Here is a 26,158-nt window from a genome sequence, read left to right as displayed (position 1 = left end):
TAAATACAGGACCACCTTGCAGCTGCAGCATGGCTGTCAACAACATACCTGCTCGCCCACCTTCATTTTATTCTTAATTTGAAGTTATATTGGTGTACACAGCTGTGTACTGAGGCTTCCTGCAAGGGGGAAATTTATCTAAAGGTATAATTGGGTCTGGCTCTGAGCAGATTTTGCCTTCCTCACAGCAGTTGTCGAGAACCTTGTCGCAAGTGGGAGAGGAACTTGGCAGCATCCATGGTGGAGTTAAGTGGGAGATGGGCATCCTGAGGGAATTCCTGTAAGGTTTTGGGGTGCTGCTTTCTGCCCACACCCTCAATTTGGCTGGTTGGTAGGCTGCCGTACTCTGAATTTGCCTGGGGTACCATGGTGGGCCCATAGGCTGGAACTAGGACATTGGCAAGTATAGTTTAGCTGCCCAGTGATGGTATCCTCAGCCTACCCTACACTAAACTGTGTGCACTGTAACCAATGAAGTTGTGGACATCTTAAACACACATAATCCTCTGCGTTGTTTCTTGCTGTCACATGCTTGCACATGTTTCAAAAAGTTGTTTAACAGTAATCAGTGTAAACTTACAGTAGGATTGCCACAGTCAATTCATTCATTGCATTAATCACAACATAGATACAGCAGCAATAAAAAACTTGGTGGAAAAGTTCTGATTTCCACAACATGAAACTATTAAAAAGGAGCTTTCCAACCTGAGCACTAATATGTGAATGAAGCATATTTTTGATTTGCAGTCAAATAGTGCTAGGATAAAAATAGGTTTCCTACGGCTTCATCCAACATGTAATAATTTTGTTTTTCAGTTCTATAATGCTACGTTTCCTTGTTTTTCTACAGAAAAAACAGAGAACGAAAGAACTGTCAAGATTGTTTCACTCGTACAACCCATATGATCACAAGGTAAAAATAAATTGCAGATTTTTTTTTGTCAGTAATACTACTCTGCTAATGATGTTGGTATACACACCCTTTAAGCTACTAAAGGATGTACAACCAGTTCAACCCCTGTGGTGACCTTGGGGGGTGGTTATTGTTGCTCGGGGACATGGTACTGCTAGGATCAATCTTTGAGGATAGAGCTACGTGCCTAGTGTGTAAAAAAACAACCCACCCTTTACCTTTGGTTGGAGTTTAGGGCTATCCTGTTTACCTAGACCAGCCAGTCATTGACTCTGATGAATCGTTTTGCCTGCTTGCATAAATAAAACACCACTGATTCTCTGTTAGGACCACCTATGGGTTTTCCCTTTCCTCCCATTCCTTGGTGTAGTTTAATTTGAATTAGGTCATTAGAGATCAATGGGGTCTTGATACATTTTGCTCTGCACATTTTCAGACCAACAGCAGTGGATCTTATGTCAATCAGCACCATTCTGAGAAGGTTATTTTCTTTTATACTCCTCTAGCTAGGATTTGTACCCTTTGGTGAAGTTTCCATGGGGAGGCCTTTTGCGTTCCTCCTCTGCACCAGCCGTAATTGAACAGCTGTGTGTTGGAATAATTCAAGCACTTGGCTTTCTTTATGTGTCTAAAACTGATTCTCAAACTGTAAAATGTGGATGTTAACCCACTGTAATGAATGCATCTACTGCTTTATGGGGAGTCCATTTCCAGCACAGATCCTTCCCATCTCTCCAACGGTGTATGTGGGCAGTCACATCATCCTGAGTGGAGGGAGTAATGACACACCCTACACTACTGTTCACAACTGCAGAAGAATCTTAAAAATCACGGGTACCTGTCCATCAACATTGTCTTGAATAGGCAAAAGCAAGAGCATGGTTCAAGTGATAGCCATCTGGAAAACAGATAACAATACGGCCCTATCAGGTAGCAATGACATGTTTATCACAATTTTGGTAATTCAGGTTTTTAAATGAATTTGATAAGGAGGACAGTCATCAGTCTAGGATGGTTCCTCCCACTGGCTGGTCATGTACCGTGGTTTCTCACTGGGCTCCCTATGAACCCAGTGTGCTAGAGCCCTACCTTGTTTCCCCCTTTCTTTTCTCTTTTCTCACCTCTGTTGCTCTTCTGTGCTTTCTTTCCCTCCCCTCCCCTCTCTACCCACCCTCTACAGCAGAGCTTTCCATACTTTACATGCTGGCGACACACTTTTTAGACATGCATCATTTTGCGACACAATAATTCAGTTTTACTAGCAAATCGGAGGTTAAACTAACCCCTTTCCAGTCCTGGGAGGAGCATTGGGAGAGTTCGTGTGACACACCTACACACTGCAGCCAACACACTAACAAGTTGCGACACACAGTTTGGAAAGCTCTGCTCTACAGTTTTAGTGGCTGGATGGAGGGAGAATTGGAGGCTGCTTTGTGGTGTGCAGAAAGGCCTTATCCTATAGCCACACCTTGACCATGGTGGGCCAGCCATCAGAGAGTGAGACCTCCCCCCATCTGTTCCTTTTAATTGTTGGCTTGTAGATTTTTACATTTTGAGCTAATAATTAAATGTGTTATGACTGCTGGCTTATTAATTTTGTAGGAGGAGGTTTTAGAAGTTTTATTATTAATACTGTCTTCTGGAATTTTGGGTACATAATTCTCCTTGAAAAGAGCAGGACACACAGAAAGAGAGGCATATGTAAAATGATATATAAGCAGTAATTGTGCTTATATAGGTGTAATTGTGTAATATATAGGTGTTAAGGTGTAATTGTGAAATGTTTTTAGCCTAAATAATTCATCCAAGTGCTCTTTTTTGCTGTGCAATCATAGGCATCATGCTTCAAATGGTAAAGCTTGTGTAAATTGATTAATGGTTTTTTTTTAAAGATTGACAACTATGAGTTCTGAAGGGAGTTTTGTGATATGGAACTGTTGAAGTTAAATGTAATAGTAGATCAATTAAGATATAATAAAAAGAATCAACTGAAGAGGCAAAGCTTTGATATTTCCCCCCTTGTCTAAATTCCCTGGTGGCACAGGGTTTTTTTTCCTCCATTCACAGTACAAGAAAATTCCATTATTCTTTTATTAGCACTCTTATTGGAACTGGGCCATTTGTAACCTCTGTTGCCTCCTTGCACATATCCTTTGTGGCGCTATATCAAAGTATCCTCAACAGTTTTTGACTTCAGTTGTGAGTTTATGCACTTATTTTACTAATGACTCATCAGGAGGTGTGGAAAAAGAATATGAATTCTTAAGACTTGTTCTTTTGATCTCTGTTTTAGGGCCTTTTATAAATAACAAAAGTTGCAGAATCAAGTGGCAAATAGTTTTTTCAAGATCACAGGCTTGTGTAAGGGTTTGTTGGGAGGAATGGAGGGAGAAAAATAAGAGAAGTGCCGCAAGATGAAAAGGCTGTGTTCTTATGTCCCAAATCATCTCAACTCAATACAGTACACTGTACGCTTATATCTTGCTGTGTGTCCATCTGAAACACTCCATTTCCCTTTTGTCATTCTGCATACCAGCTCCCACTCCCCTACAAAGCAGCTTCAATATACCAACCCTCTGCTATTGTTTTTTAGTTTAAACATTTGCTGTAACCTAATCATGTTCACATCACATTACATTTTTTAGGTTACAGTTTCTGTAATTCAATACATGGATGCAGCTGCCTTGTGGCAGCCTAGCAAGTTAATTTACTTCACATATTTTTAGCTCCTCATATTTTCCACCGATTCCATTTTTAAAGTGTAATTTCTTACATTTCTTGGAAGTAAGCTAGTTACAGTGACTTTAGCGGAGCTTATTTCCACATCATGGCTATAATCCAACAAAATCCTAATCTTTGAAGGGAGGGTGTGCCTTTTTCTTCTTGCTTTCCCTAGCACAATTTCAAACTGCTTTTAGTATAGTTTGTTTGTGGTTTTGGTGAGGCTACTGAGTTAGAAATGACATCAAAACGCAGGGTGTGCTCGCAAGACTCTGAATTAGAGCCAAAGTGTTTTGGACAGTGCTAGAAATATTTCCGCATGCAATACCAACGGTAAGATGTAATAATTGCATAGTATATGTATATCCTCATAGCTGCAGGGTATTTCCCTGTTTGCATTTAGAAATTTGTCTCTTTGGAGTTTCCGTAGTCCAGTACGTAGGACTTCCATTCCCACTATGTTCAGGGAGAGAGAGAGAGAGAGAGAGAGGAGTAGAAAACCATTGAGAAAGCTGGAGGAATGGAGTGGCTATAGAAAGGCAGAGGCTGTGTTTCAAATTCTGTCTAGTCTGTTATCCTTACCAAAGACACCCCAGGGAAATATTATTGTTATCCATGTGGATAACAGTGCATACCAAAAGTGGGGAAGGGAAATGTCCAAGGAATTTCTGCACCTGTTTGTCATAGATCATATATCCTTAGGAGCAAACGCCTTCTTGATAGCGGCCCCCAGACTTTGGTCCTACTTGCCATCGCTGACAGCCTTCTGCTAGCAGACAAAAACATTTCTAAGCAGACATTTGGCTGCTAGGTGTTGGTTTTCACTGGTGGTTGTATTACTGTTTTACCTATCTTCTTTCCGTGTTTTTACTTTGTATCAAATTGTGTTTATTATATTTCATTGCATTTGCATAGTTAGCTACTTTGAGCATTGGGTGGAAAGGAGGGGCGTAAATTTAGCAAATAATAATAAGCATAGGCCCTTATTTTTAGTAATTTCTCAGGATTAGGACTGTGGGAAGCTGTCTCTTCACTGACCATGGAGCCTCTTTGTTATTTTTTGTGACATCTGAAAGCACTTGATTGGTGATAGACATTTTCCTCTCCTTTTATTTTTTTTGGTCCCTTGCTTTGTGAATAGTTTTGTGATTTTGCTTTTGTGATCCTTGCGGTATATCTTTATTGTTCAGAGTTCAGAGGACATTCTTTGGGGGCACAGTGGTTGTCTTAAAACAAACAAAAAAAGGCAGAGGTTAACTCAAGCTCCAGGAGCCTGTTGAAAACCCTGTAGAGAAACAGATGTCATAGCTGACAATTGACTAAAACTGATGAGACTTCTTTCAGCATTTTTGAAGTATTTCTGCATGATGTGGAATAGTTCTAAACTGAGAATTTTCTTCAGCTGATTGATTGGAGAAGTAGGGAGGCTGAGGATCTAAAACAAGATATATTTCATTTAAGCTACAAAGGCTCTGATCAGATTTTCCCTGTTTATAAAACCAATATTGGGTTTAAGATAGTATTTCATTGTTTCATTAGCTTGAGAGCATTATATTCATTTCTCTCCTTGGTCTTTCTAGCATGTAATATGAATAAGGATCCTTCAGTGGAGGTTTAAGATAAGAGTTTTCCTTCTTCTACATGGGCTACCTTCCCAGGTTGATAAGTCCCATCTGCCCCTCACTTTCCTCTACAGCACATGGAAGAACCTCCTTCCTGATCACAGGGCCCACTATTGGTCTTATCTGTTCAGACCCACAGGCTACCTGACACCCCATACACCCCTGAACATTACCCAGACTATACAGAATTGTGTACCCAAGCACATCGCTTTCCACCTCACCTTCGGCATTATGATTCCTTTCAGATGCAGTCCACGATTATCCCTTTATGTTGTTAGAAGTCCATGTCAAGTTGTTCTTGGTATCTTCTGTTCCAGTTCAAAAGACATTTTCATGTGTTGCATGTGAGAAGAGCTTTTTTGTTTTCTATCAAGAGAATGAGAGATGTTATAGGAGCCAATGCTTTTTATCAGGCAGTGAACAGTAGTCTGTTCACAAAGGCATTCTTACTGAAATAAGAAATTTATTACAGCCTCCTAATATGTTGCAAGGAAACATTTTCTTAAAGGCATTAAGACATAATATACTAGGGTTGAGATAACCTCTGTGGATTGCATCATTCGGACAGCACTTTGGAAGGAAAACAGAAAAACTGCCCAGATGGTAGATTGCATCTTTATAAAATACAATCCAGGTGAACACGCATCATTACCGTATTTTTCGCCCTATAGGACACACTTTTTCCCCTCCAAAAATGAAGGGCAAATCTGTGTGCGTCCCATGGGGCGAATACAGGCTTTCACTGAAGCTTGGAGAGCGAGAGGGGTCGGTGCACACCGACCCCTCTCGCTCTCCAGGCTTCAGGAAGCTATCAGCAAGCCTGGGGAGCCCTGCGGGAACTCCAGCCTGCCGCCCGGCGGGCAGGGCGCCCTGAACAGAGCGCCCCTCCCGCCGGGCAGACATCCGCAGCGTGGGGAGCCCTGCAGGAGTTCCCGCAGGGCTCCCCATGCTGCGGGTAGCAGCCTGGCGCGTGGAGCAAGTTTGCTAGTCCAAGTTTGCTTGTTTACTTTGCTTGTTTTGGCTGTCCTAAGAGAAAGAAAATTCCTAAATGTCTTATTGTATCCTGAGCAGCGTAACAATAACACATTAAAAGATCAAGAGTTGATTGGAGTATATTTTCTCATTTTCATTTTTAAGTGTGGCACTTCTTCACTTCTGTCTCTTTACAGATGTGTCTATCCCAAGGGCAACCCCTGGAACTTAGAAGGCTCTCAGTCTTGTCCCTTGAACTCCTGGAATATAAAATAGCTGATGAGGTGTTATCTTGCTTCTGAGTGTCTATTTTAGAAAAGTAGATTGGGCAGAATGTATTGATAAAGATAATAGATTAATAGAAGAATGTAGGGTTTTGGTCCTTCACCTGTATATGCATCATGCTGTTGTTCAGGAATAGTTTATCAAATCAAAGAGTCATCTTAGGTACTTGCAAGATTGCAGCATTGCCAGATATATTGAATACACAAACTACTTTCAACTAAATAGCTTAGAAATAACCATAATTGTTTGGGCTTGAGTTTTTTCACCTCAATGTGTATTTTGGCTAATTGTTTAGTCATCTAACAAAAGTTATATGAACAAACAAAGAAACTTGGAACAAACTGTAGAAACTTTCTTATTTGATACTTTATTTTTAAAGGGGGAAGAGGTTTTCTTAACAGAGGGATGTTTACTAATTCTGGGGTGAAATATAGCGTTGGGCCTCTCTTCCTCCCTGCCCCCTCATTTCGGGCAGTAAAAGAGATGCCCATCTATGAGCAATCTAGTACATTTTTCCTCAGTTGTGCTTAACATTTGCAAAATGCTTTTCCTATGTTTCTGTGATGTCCCACAAATGGATTTGGTGTCTGCACAAAACTGAGAAAGAAGAGCTTTTCGAAGGGAAATGGTGCTCCTGTTCCCCTCCTCTTGAGAACAGCAAGCTCTCCATCACAGATCCTTCTACATGGCTGGTGTCTGTAATTGCAGAGTAGTATAAATTTGGTAGCCCACTCCCTGCTGACGTTAAGAATCGTTCCGACTTTTGCCCTTTTCCAGAATTCTGCATGTATTTATAATATTTATTTCCTGGTTTTCAGTATAAGCAATTAAAACCACGGCATTATAATATAATTCAGGAGAAAATAAGCAGTTTTCCACTGCAAAGCTGTCACTTGATCCAGTCCTGTCTTTGTGACAGTAGGCTCTGGACGATGCGCTACAGCCTTTCTGTTCTTCAAAAGCTTTTCTCCTGAAGCAATCTGCAAACCACCAAGTATGTAGCTTATGAGTCACCTATATGTGGGACTACCCAGAGACCACAATAGCTTATATAACTTTATATAAGCTATGAGTCCTCAAAGCAGTGTAAGCCTATGTGAAATTAATTTTACCAACAATATAACCTAAATATGTTCTATTTACTTTAGTAGAATTATTCCACTGTAGGCAGCTTGTTGAATTCACTGCTACTTGTTCAGCATCACCAGGTAAAAAAAAAATATTACAACAGGACATTAATACCTTGCGAAATAGTTGGGTTGAAAAGTATGGAATATATTGAATGTAGAGATGATGTCGTGAATAGCAATACAGATATTTATAAAAGTGTTGTCATGTGTGAGTATGAGATCACAGAGGGGCATTGGATTTATTTTGCATCTTCACACACAAACACTGTGTGGAGAGAGAGAAAATACTGTTTGTGAGATTCAGTGGTAGCTCTCATGTATGTTAAATTATGTGTGTGCAAAATTTACTAAGAGAAATGAATCAAGAACCAGGCATCATAGCTGAATATATAAGGAATGAGTATTTGTTTTTCTTTTGGAACTTTAGGGGGGGGATGCATTGTAAAACGAAGACACTTGAGGTTACTGTATTTAAAAAGCTTGTGCGGGACAAGTCATTAAATGCCAATTCATATGTCAGGCAGACAGTGGCAGCTGCTTCTTAATGTGTGGCATTATCCAATATTAAATCAGTGGCAAATGGACAGTTTGATAGATACTGTCATCAATGCAAAGATTATTAAAATAATTTTGAAACTCACTTTTAACTTTGTTTTAAGCTAAGTAGCATTTAGGCTTCTGCAAGCTTACCCCTTCATAGCAACAACCATAGCCTTTCCAGCTTTTAGCTAACAAAGCACAGGCCATCTCCGCTAGTTCTTTGGTGACAGTGTAAGCCTGTTTATGGTTTTCTATGCATATCATAGCCAAGGGTCTATGAACAAAATTTCCATTTGCAAGCACATCATTGTGGAATAGTACTCAGTGGTCTTTTCACTTTGATTGATGGTTTTGGTTTTGCACCATCTGGCTTCTGATAGGCTGCATTAATCATAACCCAGAGAAAGAAAACCAAGAAAATATATGCATTACTGTTTAATGTCTGTGCGTGTCAATGTCTAAGAGTGTTAATTTCAGTATATAACATTAAAAACATTTATATTGATAGATAAAAATTGGTTACATATGAAATTACTTATGCAGCCTACATAGAGAGTGATCCATTCATGTGTGTATATTTCACAGTAGTTCAGCAACTCAATTATGTTTCATTCAGGCTGAAATCCTCTACACACTTATATGGGGGAAAGTCCCAGATGTGGACTTTGCATCTGAGTAGATATGTGTAGGATTGTGCTGTCAGTTTTCTTTCATTTCTAGCACAGGAGATTATAAATGAATCTGAGCACATCAAAATGACTGGGTGTATAATTAATATTAGGTTTCAAATTACATTTTAGGCCACTTAAAAATGGCCTTTGGAGTTCAAAATTATTTGCTTTGCGTTTTTTGTAAAACCACAAAATTGTGGCTTTTTTATAAAAAAATTTGTGAATATGATTTTAAATCTCTTTAAAAAGATTCATCAGCTCTGTTTCAAATATGTACTATTTGTTCTTAGATATTAGTATCATCAAATACATGAATTTAATTTTCACATTCAGTTTATGAATATGTTGGCTACTGTTACTTTATCATTAAAGCCTCCTATTTAAAACCAGATATTTTACTAGATTTTAGTTCATTCCTTAAAATTACTGTGTCAACATATGATCAAGTTTGATTGAAGGAGCAAGTTACACCAGCAGAGTGTCAGATTTTTTTTTAATGCTGCCATTGTGCTGATGAAACATCTAGCTATGACAGCACAGGCTATTAAAAAAGAGAGACTCAGGTTGTAATTCAGTGTCATGCTATGGAAGATTCTGTCTGTGCAAGCATTTTAACTTGCCAGCTGGAACAATCCCTCCTCTCCTCCCCCTGTATGCTGCTTTGTGGGTTCTCCTGATACCACCCCCAAGTCAGTTTTGGGGGCTCTGGGGAATGGCAAGTGAAGCAGCCCCATCGCACAAGCAGAAGTCCTTCTTCAGGGCTTCTGTTGATGGGGCTCGTTAGGTGAATCTTGCCTTAAAAGACTAGCAACCTAACCCTGCCCCACATATCAGTTAACCCCAAAGAAGTCATAGTAAGCTTTAAAAAACTGCAGAACGGTGTCTCTGGAGCAAATAGCTTCTGCTATTTAGAAATATAGTATTGCATAGACATTCCTTGGTCTCTTTAATCCTTCATTCTTGTTTTTAAGTAACATATTGTGCTTTGCACTGTGCTTTATTCATTGTGATTTGATTGATTCTTACACCAGACTTGTGTCTAGGATAGTGCTTTTCCAGTTTTCCAGCTAGCGATCAGAGTCAGAGTGATAGAGAATGGATTCTTCTGAAAGGTGGTAGTTGGCACATGAGGACAATATATTGGTTGCTGTCCTTCCATTTCACACTCCCCTGCCCAGTAGTAGTCCTGCTTGTGTATTGGGATTAGCAGTGATCACCATGGTTGACATCTGGCTTGTGGTTGTCTGACTTTGTCAGTGTGCAGGCCACCCACAGAACACTATGGATTTGATACAGAGCTCCATTCCACTCACAGAAGGAGTTTCTGTTCACAAAAAGGATCATTCCATGACTTGGAGCAGAACATTTGACTCCAACCCCTTGTTTGCTGTAGACAGCATAAATCTGGAAGTATATTAAATGCTTTCAACCTTCTACAGTGCAATATAGCTTGATGCTGCTGGTGATCTAATACATAACACGAAGTTTAGCTTTTATGTAAACCTGCTTGCTTTATTACCTCAGGCATAGATTCCAGTAAGTGAAAGCCACAGTACTGTATTCCACAACATTTATGAGATGTCTCAATTAAAAAATTATATAAACTGGTGTGCATAAAGATAAGAATTATCAAAATAATTATGCTCTTTAAGTTTCAGGTGTCTGGCTTTACTAGTACTTTAGCTAAGGTGGGGGAAACCCCAAATTGTAAGCACTCTGACAAAGCTAGGAATAAACATTAAATTCCTGTGTATCAGAGCATTGCACTTTTTGGATCCTGGGCAACAAGTCACCTGGGAGTTTTACCTGTCTATGTTCATGAAGGCATCTTTCTTTTCCAGTTCCAAAGACATTTGTAGAAGCTTAAATGCTAAACTTCAAAGGCAGAAAAATAGAATTTGTACGTACCTTCCCAAAAAAAGTACCTTAACACAACTAGGTGTGTTAAGGTACTTTTTTTTGGAAGGTACGTACAAATTCTATTTTTTAGAATAGAATTAGAGTGTAAATAGCACTCAGTAGTACCTTGGCTCTGACACAACTCCATTGGTGGGATGAAGCACAGTCAAACTGTAAATAAAATACAGTAAATGTGGAAGACAGAGTTTTGGGGGATGGCAGCTGCATCATTTCAACTGAGCTACTTGGGGAGGTAATGCAAATGATGTAGTGCTTTGGCGAGATTTTCTCCCCAAACATCCAAAAAAACATCTGAAACTGTTTTTAAGCTGAGCAACCAGTAAGATCCAATACAAATTTCTCTGCCTTTCCAGCCTGTCTTCTCTCTTGCTTCAAAATCTTTGGAACATAACATATAACAAAAGAGAGTAGAAGGTGCAATCTACACATCTTCCTGCCAGCTAAAACAAAAATCACCAGGTCTAATCTTAGTCAAACTAGTCCTGACAGGGTTTATTTTAGGGTAAATATTTATCAGGTTTACTTGAAGACATTTGGCATAGTCTTCATTATAATTAAGTCGTGTAGTTTGGGACAAAATAAATGCTGCCCTAGGAAGCTATCGAGAAATTGGAAAAACCAGTTGCTGACAGAACGAAAACAAACAAACCCAGGTTGGCTATTCTCCACACTCTCTCCCATGATGACTTAATGGCCTTAATTTTAACATATCTGGAGCCTTGATTTATTGGTTCTAAGATGTGCTGGATTCCTTAATTCTGTGGGAAAGGGGGGGGGGTATAATCCTGCAAGATACTGTGATAGATCACAGGCATGTTGAGACATTTTTTACATGCAAGACTCCCTACCAAATGGCACCCAGCAGTTGCAATTTGATACTGCTTCAATCTGATCAAGATGGAATGAGTTAATAGTTTGGTAATGAATTTCGTTCAGTTTACTTTTCTAAGCAAACAGACCTCATTCATATTCGTTGGACTAATACATAGATTAAAATACAGGGTTTTTTATTTGGATTATTCTATAAAAAATAGAACAAAACGTGTATTTTGGGAGGAAATATGTGTAAATGTTAGCTGAAAATATATAAAATTGTGCATTTTAGTGAAAAATACTGCATTTGTGTGCATTTAAAAAATGAGGAAGAGGAAACGGAAGGAACCTATGCTTGAACACATGCGAAACTGACATAGACCGATCCACCCACCCCTACCATTAAATAATTACAACTGCTATGGTTCTGAAGGCCTTTTTCTTCCTTACCAAATAGTTCAGGAAAGCTGGTACCTCCTAAGAATTATGAATAAGAAAGAAAATTGTGGTCTTGAATTTTAAATGCAAGATAATATGCTAAAGTTGATACTCAGTACCACACTCTTTATATCACCCTGCTCAGGGCCAGGCCCTACCATGAGGCAGAGTGAGGCGGCAAATTCTGAGAGTGGAAAGTGGTTAGAAGGGTGTGCCCACATCTGCACAAAGTTGCATTTGCTGACTTACCTGGCTTTGGAAAGGTGGTGCAAGGACTCTGGCAGCATCCACACCCCATCATGGCAGGGTCCTAGAGTCCTTGGGCCTCCTTCTCAAAGCCAGGCAAGTATTTATCAGGCATTGGGGAGGAGGAGGGAGGACTCTAGGACCCTTCCGTAGCCCTTGTTCCGCCTTCCCAAAGCTGGGCATGCAGCCCTCCACCTTGCAGGGGGCTGGTTCTGTAGATATATATATATGTCTACCCCCAGAACCTAACCCTCACATAAGATGCAAGGTATTTTATTTTAAATAAGAAATATGCAGAAAATAATTAGAATGAAAGTTCAATTATTTAAAAACAATATGTTAATAATGCAGAGGTACACATTATATAAAGTTTGCATACAAACAGGTATAAAACAAAACCATCTAGAAGATACAGTGAAGCAGCTGTGATGTAGTGGTTAAGAGCGGTAGTCTCGTAATCTGGTAAACCGGGTTCGCGTCTCCGCTCCTCCACATGCAGCTGCTGGGTGACTTTGGGCTAGTCACACTTCTTTGAAGTCTCTCAGCCTCACTCACCTCACAGAGTGTTTGTTGTGGGGGAGGAAGGGAAAGGAGAATGTTAGCTGCTTTGAGACTCCTTTGGGTAGTGATAAAGTGGGGTATCAAATCCAAACTCTTCTTCTTCTCTTCTTTATAATGTTGCCATTCTTTATTACTGTACAGCAACATAAGTCAGATTTCAGTGTTGGACATTGTTACTGCTAAAGATGCTGTGTTGTCTATAATAATAGTTAATATATCCTTATGAATTAACAATGATTTCTCTATTGGGAACTGATTCTGGTCTTATTAACTGCCTCAAGGTGAATTAAGTATAGAAAATAAAACCCTCGTTATTAACTTGTTTTTCTTTCTCATAACCTGTGAGTTTCTCCAGTGGGAGTTTTTTGGATGGAATAAAAGAAGAGAGGATAAACAATGAAAGAAATAAAATTCCTATTCTATGGTGTCTTATCATTTTGGGGCTTGCAGAGATATTATCAGATATGTTGGCTTTGTTTGCAAATGTTGAATTAGAATGTTGGATTATTTGATTGTTTGATTATTTGATTGTTGTTAGCCACCCTGAGCCCGGCTTCGGCTGGGGAGGGCGGGATATAAATTATTATTATTATTATTATTATTATTAGCATACCATTCATAAATTATATTTGATGGAGGCAGAGAAAAATTTATGTAAGTTGTTGAGTGAGCCAGTGACATAGAGGACAGAGTGCAAGGCATGAATCTAAATCTCAACAGGAAGTGATCTGACCAAGACAAGGAACTGATGTCAATATCCCCCACTTTCAGATCACCCTCTCATGTCCAGTTAAGAAAGCAAAGTCCAGAGTGTGGACTGCCACATGTGTTGGGCTGGTGACATGTTGGGACAACCTTGTGGTCGTCATGGTAGCCATGAAGTCCTAAGTCATCCCAAAGCCAATCATCTTGCCATGGATGTTGAAGTCCCCCAGCTACAGTATTCTCCACACTTCTTTTTTCTACATGGAGGGAATATGTTTATCTCACTTCCGATCCTCTTTAGACTGTGAAAGAGCTTCAGCGGCAAGTGCTCAAAAGCTGGCTCACATAATTCCTTAGACTTTTTGTTCAGAATCCATATTTCAGTGCAGAAAAAACACCGGGATGCATCTTAATCCTGTAAGCACCTCATGAGGTGCGAGAGAGGAGACCTCTTGGAGTCTGCCTGAGGCTTCAGGAATGGTTTTGTGGCATCTCTGCGCACACTGCATGGTACCTGGGCCTGCAGAACTTCGTGAATAGCTGGTTTATTTTTCAGAGCTCCTCTAGAGCCATAACTGTCCTGAGTCTTCTGATGCAGTGCTGTTATGTTCTGTGACTGTGTGACAGTGCAGTCACATTTCTCTTTTGAAATGAAAGATCACAACCTCAGCTCGGTAGAAGTCAAGTCAGTTCTTTACGGATGAAAGCACAGGAATTGTTTGTTCTTCATGGCAAAGATCAAAGGAATATTTTAATGGTAAAACACAAACCTTCAACCTCAGCTCATTAAAATGAATTTGCCTTTTCACTCTCAAACCCTGCTGCTGCACAGTGTTTGTTTTACAGAATAATACGTGACACAGAGAACACTTGGGGTTTACATAATTTGACCTTGAGTATACATTACTTGAACTAACGTCTACTAAGCATGCTCCTTCATAGCCCCCATGTATTTCAATGGGAAGTGCAAGATGGTTGGATTTACCCTCTGCAGTAATCTGAATAATTTCCAAATTCCAATCGAGGGACTTGAGTGGAGCACTTATAACCCAGCAGCAGATTTCTGTGTGCAAGTATGGTATTGCAGTAGGTTTTTTTTTAATAACAGGTTTTATCTTTATTATAATTCTATTGCTATGTAGTTAATGTGCTTCTTAATGTTAACATTGCACACTAATAGATGTTATTAGGTTATGAAATGAATAAAACTTAACTGGTCTTTGAAAAATAGAAGGAAGTTCAAATGCACATATAATATTGAGATTAGTTATATAACAACTGGGACACCTGATCGCTTTCTTTCCCACTACTGTGAAATGTATAGTAAATTTACGGCTATACATATACAAATTTATTAAAAAAATTCTCCTCTTTTTCCCCTTTCTTTTTGTGGATGTGCAAGTAGCCAGTCTGGACTCCCCCTGCTCCTGCCTTACATGTTTCTGACAGCTCTTTTTCATCTTACTCTATAGCAGCTTATACTACACTGGTTTCTGAATCAGGCCTAATTCCTCATATCAATTTCCTTTTTATATTTAGGCCTCATTTTTGGGCCTTCTAGGAGTTTAAGGTTTTTAAAAGATGAGAATTTTACCCGATGATCTCGTTGCACTTATAATAGGAGAACTACAGCTGTAATAAAGACAAACTGAATGTTTCTTCTCCTTTGTCTTCAAAAGTAGTGCTTTCTTGTTGGCTGAAACGATTCCCCAATTGAATGCCCTAAAGCTACTAGTTTTCCTTTTTACTTCCTAGCACATCTCTGGTGATAAGTGAACACAAAAAAAACAAAAAAACAACAGCAAACATTAGTAGTAGGTTCAGTGCTTTAGTGTTAAACCAGAAATGCAAGAAACAATACTTTGCAAACACGTGTCACGCATAGAAAAGTTGAGTTTGCACAGTGTTCTTCTGTGTGGACACTGCCTGCTGCACTGTTCCATAGCAGTTCCCCTGTTCCTATTTGGACTTGGTTTGTAGAGATTCAGTGTTGTCCTAGGTACTGTGGTTCCAATATATCAGGAGGGCAACATCCTGCTGTAATGTGTTCGTGTCTGCTATCTTCTGTTGCTCTATTGTCACTGCGTTTCTCATTCCTGTGTTCTCAGTCAGATGGGTAGGCCTGCCAATCCCATTGTAATTTCCTTCAGCTTGTTCTCATCATGTGCCGCCTTTGTGAAACCCCATTCTAAGTAATTTTTGGAAGTATGGACTTCTTTCATACATTGAAAAATCTAAGTGCAATCAGAAAGGCAACTGTGATCTTTAGGCAAAAGAACATGTTGACAGGAATGGTAATGTTTAACTAATTCCTGCTTCTCATGGGGTTATTCAGGAAGGTCTGTTAAAGCTAAGTATTCTTTCAGAATTACAGCAGAGAACAGGAGTCTTTATTTTAATTGAGGGCTGGATAAAATACAAACTAATTAACCCCAAATAAGCTTCCTTGTTTGCCCCCCTTTTTAAATGAACTTGGGGTGCTCAGTTTTGCAATTTCAATCATATTTTTAGATTGCATTTTAACACCATCTGCACCTTGAAAAAGATGGTAATATCTTGCACAGTTGGAAATACTTGTTAATGAATGCTTGGGGGGAAGAGTATGAAGGGATAGATATAGTCCAGCTAATTAAGTTAAATTATAAACAACATACAGTGGAGAAGATTATATATTTGTCATTCTACTTTACCTGCTCTACTTATTAGATATATGTAACTGCTGAAGATAGACACACTCATAGGATTACAATGTCAAACTGCTGTCTGGCTTTCCTTTTCTACTTTAAAGAGTTGCATTATAACAGAACCAAATCAAGTCTACATCTTGGTGGTCAGCCTGCAACCCTGAGACTATCTCTCCGGGATATGAAGGAAAGGGCTTTATCTTCTTCTTCTTCCCCTCCTCCTCCTCTTTTTCTCAGGTTTAATGGTATTGCAAATTCACTTCCGTATATATTTTTTTAACTGAAGATACTTGGATCAGAAGTATTCTTCACCACTAGTTTCTATGGTGGCTGGTGCACTTTGGGACTGGTAAGGTAGAAGGCAAGGAGAAGTAGATGGAGACAGAACCAGTGACAGGCGCATGTTCCAGAGCTCATCGGTCGTGAGAATGAGCTCTAGCTCAGATTAGGTTCTGTGTGTACTTGTGCAGCGGATCCACCATATCTGATTTTTAAAAATCGTTTATTTGCTAATCGCCCCCTCAAGCACAGTAGAATATATTGTCTCCTTTCCTTGTTGTTCTATAAACATTTTATTTATTGTCAAATACTGAGGCAGCTGCTGCCTCCTAGAGAGCATTATAGAAAAGAATTGGCCTATTTTACTGCTAAAGCTGTCAAAACAATATGAAATTTAGTTTTGGGGTTTGTCTTTGTTTGGGGGCATGTATCAGGCCAAAATTACTGTCATAAGGATAGCCTTTTGACTGATTGACAATACATAATAATGTGACATTTTATGAGCAGTTTGACTGCTTTCATTACCTGAATTTATACCTGGATTTCCATATTAGAGCTGCTCAAGATAGGACTGCTGTCAGGACAGAGTTGTGGGACTGTTTTGAAATCATTGTTGCTGTCTCTAATAAGATGAAGACACAGCACTGATAAATATTTTAATTGCAAAGAAAAAACAGTTGATATTAATTTGTAGGTCACTGAAGAAGAAAAGTTTGCAGTTTCATTTCAAAAGATATGCAAGCGAGTGTTGAACTTGTTTCTCTTGTGTTATTGTTGTATAAGTAACTTTAATTAGAAGATTTCTAAATACAATGTCACTGGGAGCTAATACTCCTTTTTAAAAAAAACTAAGAACAGTTTTTCAAGAAAATATCACAGAATCGTTTTCAGTGTTTGGAGGAGGTGTGGAGGAAGACTGTTGTTTACTTTTTCAAACAATATGCTTTCTCATTTATAATTGAATATTAATATTTATCATTTTTTATTGTACCACTGCAGCATATTACAATTAAAATATTGGTATGTCCTTTCATTTAGACTGTTCCAATTTTTACATAAGCTTGTTTTGGCCATGTTGTGGTGAAATTTTTATGTTAACAGCTCAAAATATATAAATCCTAAATATTTTATTTTAAATAAATGCAATTCCACTACTAGGTAGGTTGCTGTCTGATATAGTTATATCCAACCCAATGGTACTTGCTTTCAAAAAAAAGTACCTTTGGAAATTACAGTTTACATCAGTTCCATTGCGATTGATTAGGCTTTCTTACAAATATATGTATGGCACTTTGAGTGTTATTCTGTTACCTGTGCTACATCGCTGTTAATATAGTTCAGCAGTCCATGTGTGATGAAAAACGTTGCATCAGTTTTCTCAAGTTTAAATGTTAAAGATTAGTATATCCTAGTCCCATGGGGACAATTCACAATATCAGAAAATTGGCACTGCTTGCTGTGAGCTAAGTGTTCATTACTTGGTTGTCAGCTATCTCTTCATAGCTTAAAGAAAAGGGCAGGGGGAGAATGTGTAACCCAAAAACTCACTGTGGCTCATGCATGGTCTGTGAAACCATGGTTTCCTATGGTGTCTGAACCCAGTGCTTTTAAATTTAAACATTATAATCAAAAAATTTAGTGGATGTTAGTAGAAAGAAATTCAAGACCAACAATAGCACAATAGCTTTATGAAGATCTACTGAAATAGTAGCATAATAATTTTATGAAGACCTGCTTCACAATATGCAAGTTTTTATGTTTATCAGAATTCTTCTTGAGATCTGAAGTTATGCAAAACAAAACAAAACAAAAAATACACAAAAGCCAAAAAGGATGTGGAAAAAATATTTTTTGGTGGGCTTAATGGAAAAGCCTCAGTCTACAGATTATATTTATGATAAGAAAGCTGCCATTTTTCCTTGCTTGTAACATGTGGCCACCCCCAGCTCCCATTGCCCAACCAAGGACCTCAACTATCATTTTCACCATAGAAATTGACAAGAGAAAATAGCTTTTTTCTACCCTTGTAAGTTAAATATGTCTGGAAAAGGCTTGTCTTAGCACCAGGAGCTGTTAAAATAATGGTACCATAACAATTCAGGCCCATTTTGTAAGCTCCAAGTAGTTTGTATTAAGCTACCTTAATCTTTCATACAGGCTTTTGTTAATGTGTTACCCAGCGTTCTCAAATGGCCTTTGCTGCTTATCAGTTTTCTCCATTCTTCTATAATACCACTGAGCATGATAGTCAGGTAAATGACCAAGATTTATCAGGCTGCAGCAATGGTGGTCTTGCTGTTTGATCAAGGCAGACTAAAATGGTTCGTGTTACAATAACCCACTGCAGATCTTTCAGGAAGATACAGAAAGAATTCATTCTCTCTCTTTTTAAATAGCTTGTTCCATTTCTTCAGTTAGATGTCCTCATTGAATAGTGTGGAATGGAATGAGCCCCTACAGATTCCAGTGTATACATTTTTAATTACTTGCAGTCATTGTTTGTAACCGCTACCCTTGCAGGCTTTTGCCTGAAGAAATAATACATGTGTAAATTTAGACCTCCTTTTGGACATGCTGGTGCCAGCACAGCTACCATTGCCTTGAGTGGAAGAAGGGTATGTAATACCACAGGCCATGTTTCTCAAACTGGTCTTTTTCTGTGGCTGTAGATGACACTGCAGAATGTTGCTAGTAGAAATATGTAGAATGAAAAGGAACAGATTCAGATGGATGAAACTGCATAATTAAATGTTATGAATGATATTTGCATCATATATATATGGAATTTTCTGTTTGAGAACAATTTATAAGTATCATATTTTACCAATATTTGAGACCACTTCCCTGATTTCCCATGCATTTCTCTGTGTAATAGAAGGGTGGTATAAAAAAAATAACAATGATAAGCAAGTGGGACAGAGCTATATCAGCAGTGGGTGCATCTATGCTCGTGCTGCAGCCAAAGCTGACTCTTGGGATAAGGTCATAAGCCTTGAAAAAAATTATTTCACTGTATTAGTAACTTCTCTAGCTCTGTATGACAAAATCTCTCTCTTGGACTGTTAGTAGCATAGCACAACAACATGATCAATACAGCTGACCTGAAAAAATATTGAGGGGGGTTATTATTCGTTGGTTTGGGAGACAGAGTAAGGTTACCAGATTTTTTTCAATGAATCTGGGGACACTTTTCAAATTCAATAGGAATGATAGGATTTTGTCAGGGGACTGATTTGTAAATCCAGGGACTGTCCCCGGGAAACGGGGACGTCTGATAACCTTAAGATAGAGGGAAGGCATCACTGTGATGCTTTGTAAAGGATCTTGAATTGGCAAATGCAGGGTGTGGGAGTTTTCCAAGTCTGTTATATCATCCCTGTGGCTGCCTCTTATGTAGTTTGAATTAATACAGCATGCACCAGAATTTTCTTGTAGTGAGTAATTTTTCCAACCATGGAATCTTAAATTGAGGTGATGAAAGAAATCTGTCATGAATATCAATCCACCAAGCATTGATAAAAAGTTTAAGGTTTCCTTGACTAATGAGGTGTGAAATTTATTGTCATGCACCACAGTGTTCAGAGTAAATGTTCTATTTCACTGGCAATGTTCTGCAATGGGATCCAGTCATACACTGGAAATAAAAAAAATAAAATACACCTATGTAAGCCTAGTCCCTTAAAAAAAAAATTACAATGTGTTATCTACATCTTCTTCATCCAAAATACCATGATTGTGAAAGCAGGAATTCAACTTCTTTGGGTTTGGGGGACTGATTAGTTTCCCAAATGACAGCACAAAATCATTTATAGTGTTAAGACCTACCCTACTGTGGTGGGTCTTAGTTTCCATTTGGAAGTTGCATTGCAGTTAGTTTATTTCAACATGAGAGGATTTCACTCTATTGAATAGAATCTTGATTTACAAACAAGACTTGGGTTGGAATTTGATGTTATGGCAACCACGAGTCTGATGCAGAAAACATCAGCCCTCTGTTGTCTCCTCCGTTCTCCCTTGTAATGTCTAGTCATATTCAAGTATGATGTCATCAGGCTGCACGTTTCCCCCAGCCACTACGCGTCATTCGCTGCCCCTTGCCAGGGCAGGGAAAATTATCGTGTGGTGACATGTTATGCGTTCAGCATCCCTAGATGTTACAAGCCAAAGGGGAGGAAAGAAAAATGGATGTCTGTTTTGGATGGCAGCTTGGTGTTTGCTGTAATGTCTAGTTCAAGCCTGAGGAAGTATGAGGCAGGTTTGCACCCTACCATTCTGAATGCTTTAGGGATTTCTGTGTGCAAGTTTTCTCCATGCTTGCTCAGCAACTACTTGGGGGGGGGGGCACTTTGAGGGAGGTGTGGCGTGCTACCTATCTCCCAGTGTGAACTGCCAGCGAATTTTGCTCCTATAGCTACTACCCTTGCTTTCAGTCACAAACACCTCTTTTGTCTCTGGGTTAGCAATTGCATGAAAGCAAGCAGTTGCTATTCAGAGGGCCAAGTTTGGCCTTAGAGCCGATCCTTGTCTTACATCGTCAGTGGGAAACCTCTGGCCTTTGGGCTAAATTTAATGCTTAGAGCAAGCCCCGCTAGGATTGGCTGCACTAGGGCGTTGAAGCTGAGCTGCAAAGGAAAAATAGGAAGTTCACCTAGAATGTGTTCCCAGTTCTTTCCTTGACATTGATGGCAATGTCATGATTATGTCAGGTGACTGGCAGGTCTGCAATCCCAACAGCAAATATGATTGCTTATAAAGCTGAGTCTCCCACTGGAAATCTCAAGAAATAAGATGATTTCTCCGCAATACACAAATAGGTATGTTCAACATTTCACGTGCCTCACATATACCACACTAAACTTCGTAACTCATGAAATGGCCCTTGGATAAGAAGAGAGAAGTGTTAGCATACTCAAAATGTTGTCTCTCCTTTCCCTCTCCCCCATCTCTCTCTCACACACAAATGCACATGTAGATTTCAGCTATAAATCTCAGAATAGGATGGAAAGGAAACCTCATAATATTGAGAAGAAATGCTGTGTTTGTGAGAGGGAAAGGGTGGTGATTGTGGTATTGTTAGTGGTAAATTAAGGTTACAGACCATTTATATTTCTATAAAATCGGGGGAAATGTGAAAAAAGGTTTTGATATAAAGTTCCAAAATTTGTTTATAAAAGTTAATGGACATTAAATAACTTGCAACACATGGAAACTGAAAGAGTGAATTATTTATCTGCATTTACACCCCACATTGCAACTCTCCATGTCTCCAGGGCGGCTTAACTGTTAAAAAGGAAATTTTAAAATGCAGTGCAATGAATGAAACACTAAAATAAAACTAGCAAAACCAGTAGATTAAAAAAAATCTCAGAGAAGCACAACAGAGTAACAACACTACTCCCAGCTGCTTAACAGATAAATGAAGTATCTATCTTTATTTTTTTGATATTGCTTGATAAGAAGAAGCTAGGGAAAGCATATTTTCAGATTCCCCAGGTTTCCCTGCAGAGTTTTAATTCCTCCTTCTTTAGTTCTGCATAACACCAGGCTATCCAGCAAAGTAAACGTTCCACCCTTATCTTGCATGCCAAGCTGACTTCAGCATCTGAGAAGCTTAAGAACTCGATACATCAAATTACCCTGCTCGAACTGTTGTTTAGTGCAGGCCATTTTGTCCTGTCATCCTTGTGACAGGATGTCAAAGCTTTGCTTTCCGTTGCCAGCATCTGCAGGAATCTGATATGCTACCTCCTCATTACACAGGGGACAAACATCAAGCAATGGTGATGGAAACCAGCAAGTCAGACAGCTGCAGGCACTGGAAACTTCTGCTGCTGGACTGCATCAGCCTTGTGCTAGAAATAATTTTTCCCTCTCTCAACTTCTTTATTCAATTATGTTAGCTTTTTTTTAACATTCTGCTTTTCTTACAACAGCTTCGTTTCTTATTGCATGTTTTTTATTGTACTAAAAGCAAACAGAAAAGCATGCAAAACTTCGAAGATTTTTCTGAGAAATCATAATATATTATGTGGCAGCAACACCTATCTCTTTGTTCAGCCACTTTATTGAGCCAATGCAATCTTTTCTCATAATATATAAGAGCTTTCTAGAAGAAGAAAAACCAGATGATCCTGTTAAGGCCTCCCACTTACAAGCATGAATCTGGGAGAGAGAAAATAAGAGTCTTTTTACTCTTCTTTATGATTTAACAAACTTACCAAAACACCTATTTCATCAAGCAGTATTTAGTATAATAAACACTAGTAAAAAAACTCTTCCAGACTTCTATTTTATTAATTTGTTCAAGGTCGCTTTCTCGTTAACATCCACGTTTATCTTATCCCTTACATACTTAATCACCGAATCCTAGAATATTGTTTTCCTTAAAATACTTCTAATAGGTTTTTAAGTTATCTGTAAATACTTTACTTAGTCAGCCTCCTTACCTGCCCAGAGAACTATTTTCATTGCGATCCTAGCCATATCTACTTAGAAGTCCTAGTTAATGAAGTGGGCCTACTCCCAATAAAGGCTTGCCACTTTTATTCTTTTCCCTTTTTAAATCTTCAAACAGCTTGTTTGTGTTTAAAGCTACACTTAAGTGCTTACCCCTAACCAACTAGGAGGAAGTTTTACAATTACTCAACATTGTGGGCAGGGGTCTTTCCCGTGGATTCAGCCCAGCCCTCCCAGGTGACTAGGTCTTACTCACGTTGCTGGGTCATTTAAACAATCTTTCAGCCATGCCAGAGCAACTTGCATAAGCAGCTCCCCTGAGCTTTGAAAAGCAATTTTAAAAGGTACATCAGAAAGAGGCCAAATCAGCTGCTAGAGGATAAGGGGAGGGGCATGCGCCTTGAAAGCAAAGGCAAGTGACAAACCCATTGCCCAATCAGCTGCATTGATGCACGTGCCGGTCCTGCCTGCTCTGAAGCTCTCAATAATGCAAACGAAAGCAAAGCATCCATTGACTTCTTGTCATGATTTTAGTCTGTTATTGTTATTTTGTTTTAGTTTTTTTTTAGTTTGCAGGCTATATAGTTCTAATTAATAGGCTACTTATGATCCCTAGAGTTGTGCTCGTACTTTTTGACAATCACAGTTACAATGGATATTGGGTTTTCGAAAGGAACAGTTTGAGGAGGAGTCATCTGGTGATGTTAAGCTGGCTGGTTTGAGGAAAGTCATAGTACCGAATGGCCATTTCTCGTGGCAGGTATTATGGCTCTTTTCCTACAGATAATGTTCATATTTCGTGCCCTTTTTTCTATAAAGGAAAGAGAAAGAGAAAGGTTTAAGAGGCGTAAATCAGGAGATAGATGGAGTAAAAGTGGCCAGAATGTTGCAGTAGTCATATGAACCAAGCATCCCCAGGTGCAGTGTACAGCAGTACAATAGATCAAGTATTTTATTGTGTTGCCCATTCTAGTGTTTATTTGTTTTGTTCTTTGCCAGTTTTGAAATAACAAATTAGTATAGCAATCTTTCCCAGTTGGCATCTGTATTGGAATTGTTTTTGGATGTTTTAATTCTTTTATTGCTTGTGTGTTTGTTGCCCTTGGCTCCTTTGGGAGGAAGGGTGGGTTATAAATTAATTAATTACTAGTTCCCAGAATATACCAAAGATTGTGATTAAACAGTAAAGCCACGAGGCAAAGTACAGAAGTGATTTGCGGGGAGAGACTAAAAATCCAGGCAGCAAGAGTTGTTTCCTGCATGGAACAAAAGTATACATCGTATCAGCAGTAAAAAAGGCAAACTCCAAACCAAAAGGCTTCAAAATGCTTCTGACCTATCCAGCTTGTTTTCTCTTGCGCTCATTTCCTAATTTGCTCTTCCACATGTTTCAGTATTAGAGACAATTTATGGAAATGACGCCTCAAGACCATGACCCGTTTTGTGTGGATGTCAGACTTCTATCTGATTCCTGCTGTCTGCTTTTGCAGCCTTCCTTAGATCAAGCTTATATTTATGGAGAGTTTGGTGTCTGAGATTCATTCAGGGGCAATCTTGAACTCCGTCCTCTGCTCTGGTCGTGCTTTAATTTTGTGATTAAACCAGGGGTGCCAGCCCTTTTGGGCCCTTGGGCACACTTGCAAACCAGAGAAACTGTTGTGGGGGCCATGCACACACCACAAGTGTGTTCACATGCAGGCACCACAGCCAAACACAGGCACACGTGGAGCACAGCCACATACTCACTCTCTCCCCTCCCACCAAAGTGAAATCTCCAGCCACTTGATGCGCTGGAGCCAATAGAACATCTGGTGTTGTTTGCAAAATACTTTTACCGTACATTCACTCTGTGGTTTCGTTTCCAAAACGGTTATCTCCCGAAATAATATTGTTCTGAGAAGTTAATGCTGCAATTAAACTTTTTTTCAGATAAGCTATGCCATAGTGGTGCTCAATTTTATATGAAACCATTTTGAGTTCTGTTTGGCTGTTCATTGTTGTTTGATCGCTCCCTGAGTCAAATGAACATTTCAGTGGTTCTGCCAAGTGATTTTACAATATTACAGTGTTGCCTCCCAGCAGCAGGCTATTTTATTAAGAGTGTAGTTATGTCATACTGAGCAGCTCACTTTAATCTTACCCAAATCTACTAATTACCAAGGAAGATGCTGCCTTGTAGAAAAAGGATCATATCTATTTCCTATTGCAGCAGTTGTCATCATCAGCTCCCATAGATTAGTTCTCCAATTTCTGGGCCTGGTGAACTAAATTCAGACAAAGAAAGTGTCATCTTGCCTTGACTGCCTCTTGGATAACTGAAATTGATCACAATTCCGAATCTGCAATTTTAAATTAATACCTGTAAATGTTAAAGTTTACCCAATCTAAGTACCACACTCATAGAAGTGAGGTTTTAAATCTCCAGAGACCCATTCTCCATTTCAGTCTGTCTTACAGCCCCAAGTAATACTTTATCTTTGTATTGCAGTACTGAACCAAGCTCTCTTCTCCAAGAAGGTTGTCCCCTCTGGACAGCTGAGAACCTTGTACAAGGTGCTTAAATGATTGGTGGATTATCTAGATCCATTTCAATCTGTCTTCAGGCCTGGTTTTTTACACCAGAACAATCTCAGGAAAGATACCAAAGGAGTAGAGCCTTCTTGATTCTTCAAGATAGCTGGGAATACTCTTTCTCTCTCAAGGATACATTAATAAACTTCTTGATCCACCCCATCAGTCATCAATAGCGAGATGGCAAAGTATGCAGGTAGTTACTTATATCTGTCCAAGTACTTAATCAGGCTGCACCCACTGAAACTGATCCTATTCAGCTGGACAGCATGGTGTTCTGGCTACATCCATGCTGCTCCAAGAGTGGTGTCCAGGTCAGCATGGAGAATTATGAATATTTGGAAAGGCCACCGTGATCAGTATGATCCAAAGGTGTGCAGAACATAATGTGGAACTCCCACAGTTTAGCCATAGCCCTAGTTGTGTAAATCTATCAGTGGTGAAATGTTTGGACTCATTAGTTGGGTCTACTGTGGGTGTGTTGCTCTGACAGGACATAAATATTTTTATTTTCAGTCCATATCATGAAAACCATACAACATATGACATCTTTCTAGGTATCTGCTCAGAACCTCAAAAGCAACATTTTTAAAGCTGTAAGTGATCAGTATAATTTCCAATAAAAATAGAA

General features: G+C 39.1%; 1 protein-coding gene and 1 long non-coding RNA gene across 9 annotated transcripts in view; one reads left to right on the top strand and one right to left on the bottom strand.

Annotated features, from left to right (window-relative positions):
- The window catches only part of CDKAL1 (CDKAL1 threonylcarbamoyladenosine tRNA methylthiotransferase), a 223,303-nt gene that overhangs the window by 172,160 nt on the left and 24,985 nt on the right, over positions 1 to 26,158 (top strand). For all 4 annotated transcript variants that reach the window (XM_083449185.1, XM_083449184.1, XM_083449186.1 and 1 more), the window contains one exon: positions 851 to 913. In XM_083449185.1, coding sequence (XP_083305311.1) covers positions 851 to 913 — 63 coding nt within the window. The remainder of the gene's footprint in view (positions 1 to 850; positions 914 to 26,158) is intronic.
- LOC310681459 overlaps positions 21,706 to 26,158 on the bottom strand; it is a 96,367-nt gene continuing 91,914 nt past the window's right edge. For 2 of the 5 annotated variants that reach the window (XR_014513314.1, XR_014513316.1), the window contains 2 exons: positions 25,114 to 25,220; positions 21,706 to 23,767 (listed from right to left, as the gene is read on the bottom strand). This is a non-coding gene — a long non-coding RNA (uncharacterized lncRNA). Of the gene's footprint in view, positions 23,768 to 25,096; positions 25,221 to 26,158 lie in introns of all 5 variants that reach the window. The other 3 variants (XR_014513315.1, XR_014513317.1, XR_014513318.1) reach the window with 3 other exon arrangements.

The sequence above is a fragment of the Podarcis tiliguerta genome (genome assembly GCF_965153285.1).
Source record: "Podarcis tiliguerta genome assembly, chromosome: 7".
Lineage (NCBI taxonomy): Eukaryota > Metazoa > Chordata > Lepidosauria > Squamata > Lacertidae > Podarcis > Podarcis tiliguerta.
Note: the sequence above shows the minus strand (reverse complement) of the source record. Positions and strands in the feature narration are given on the sequence as shown.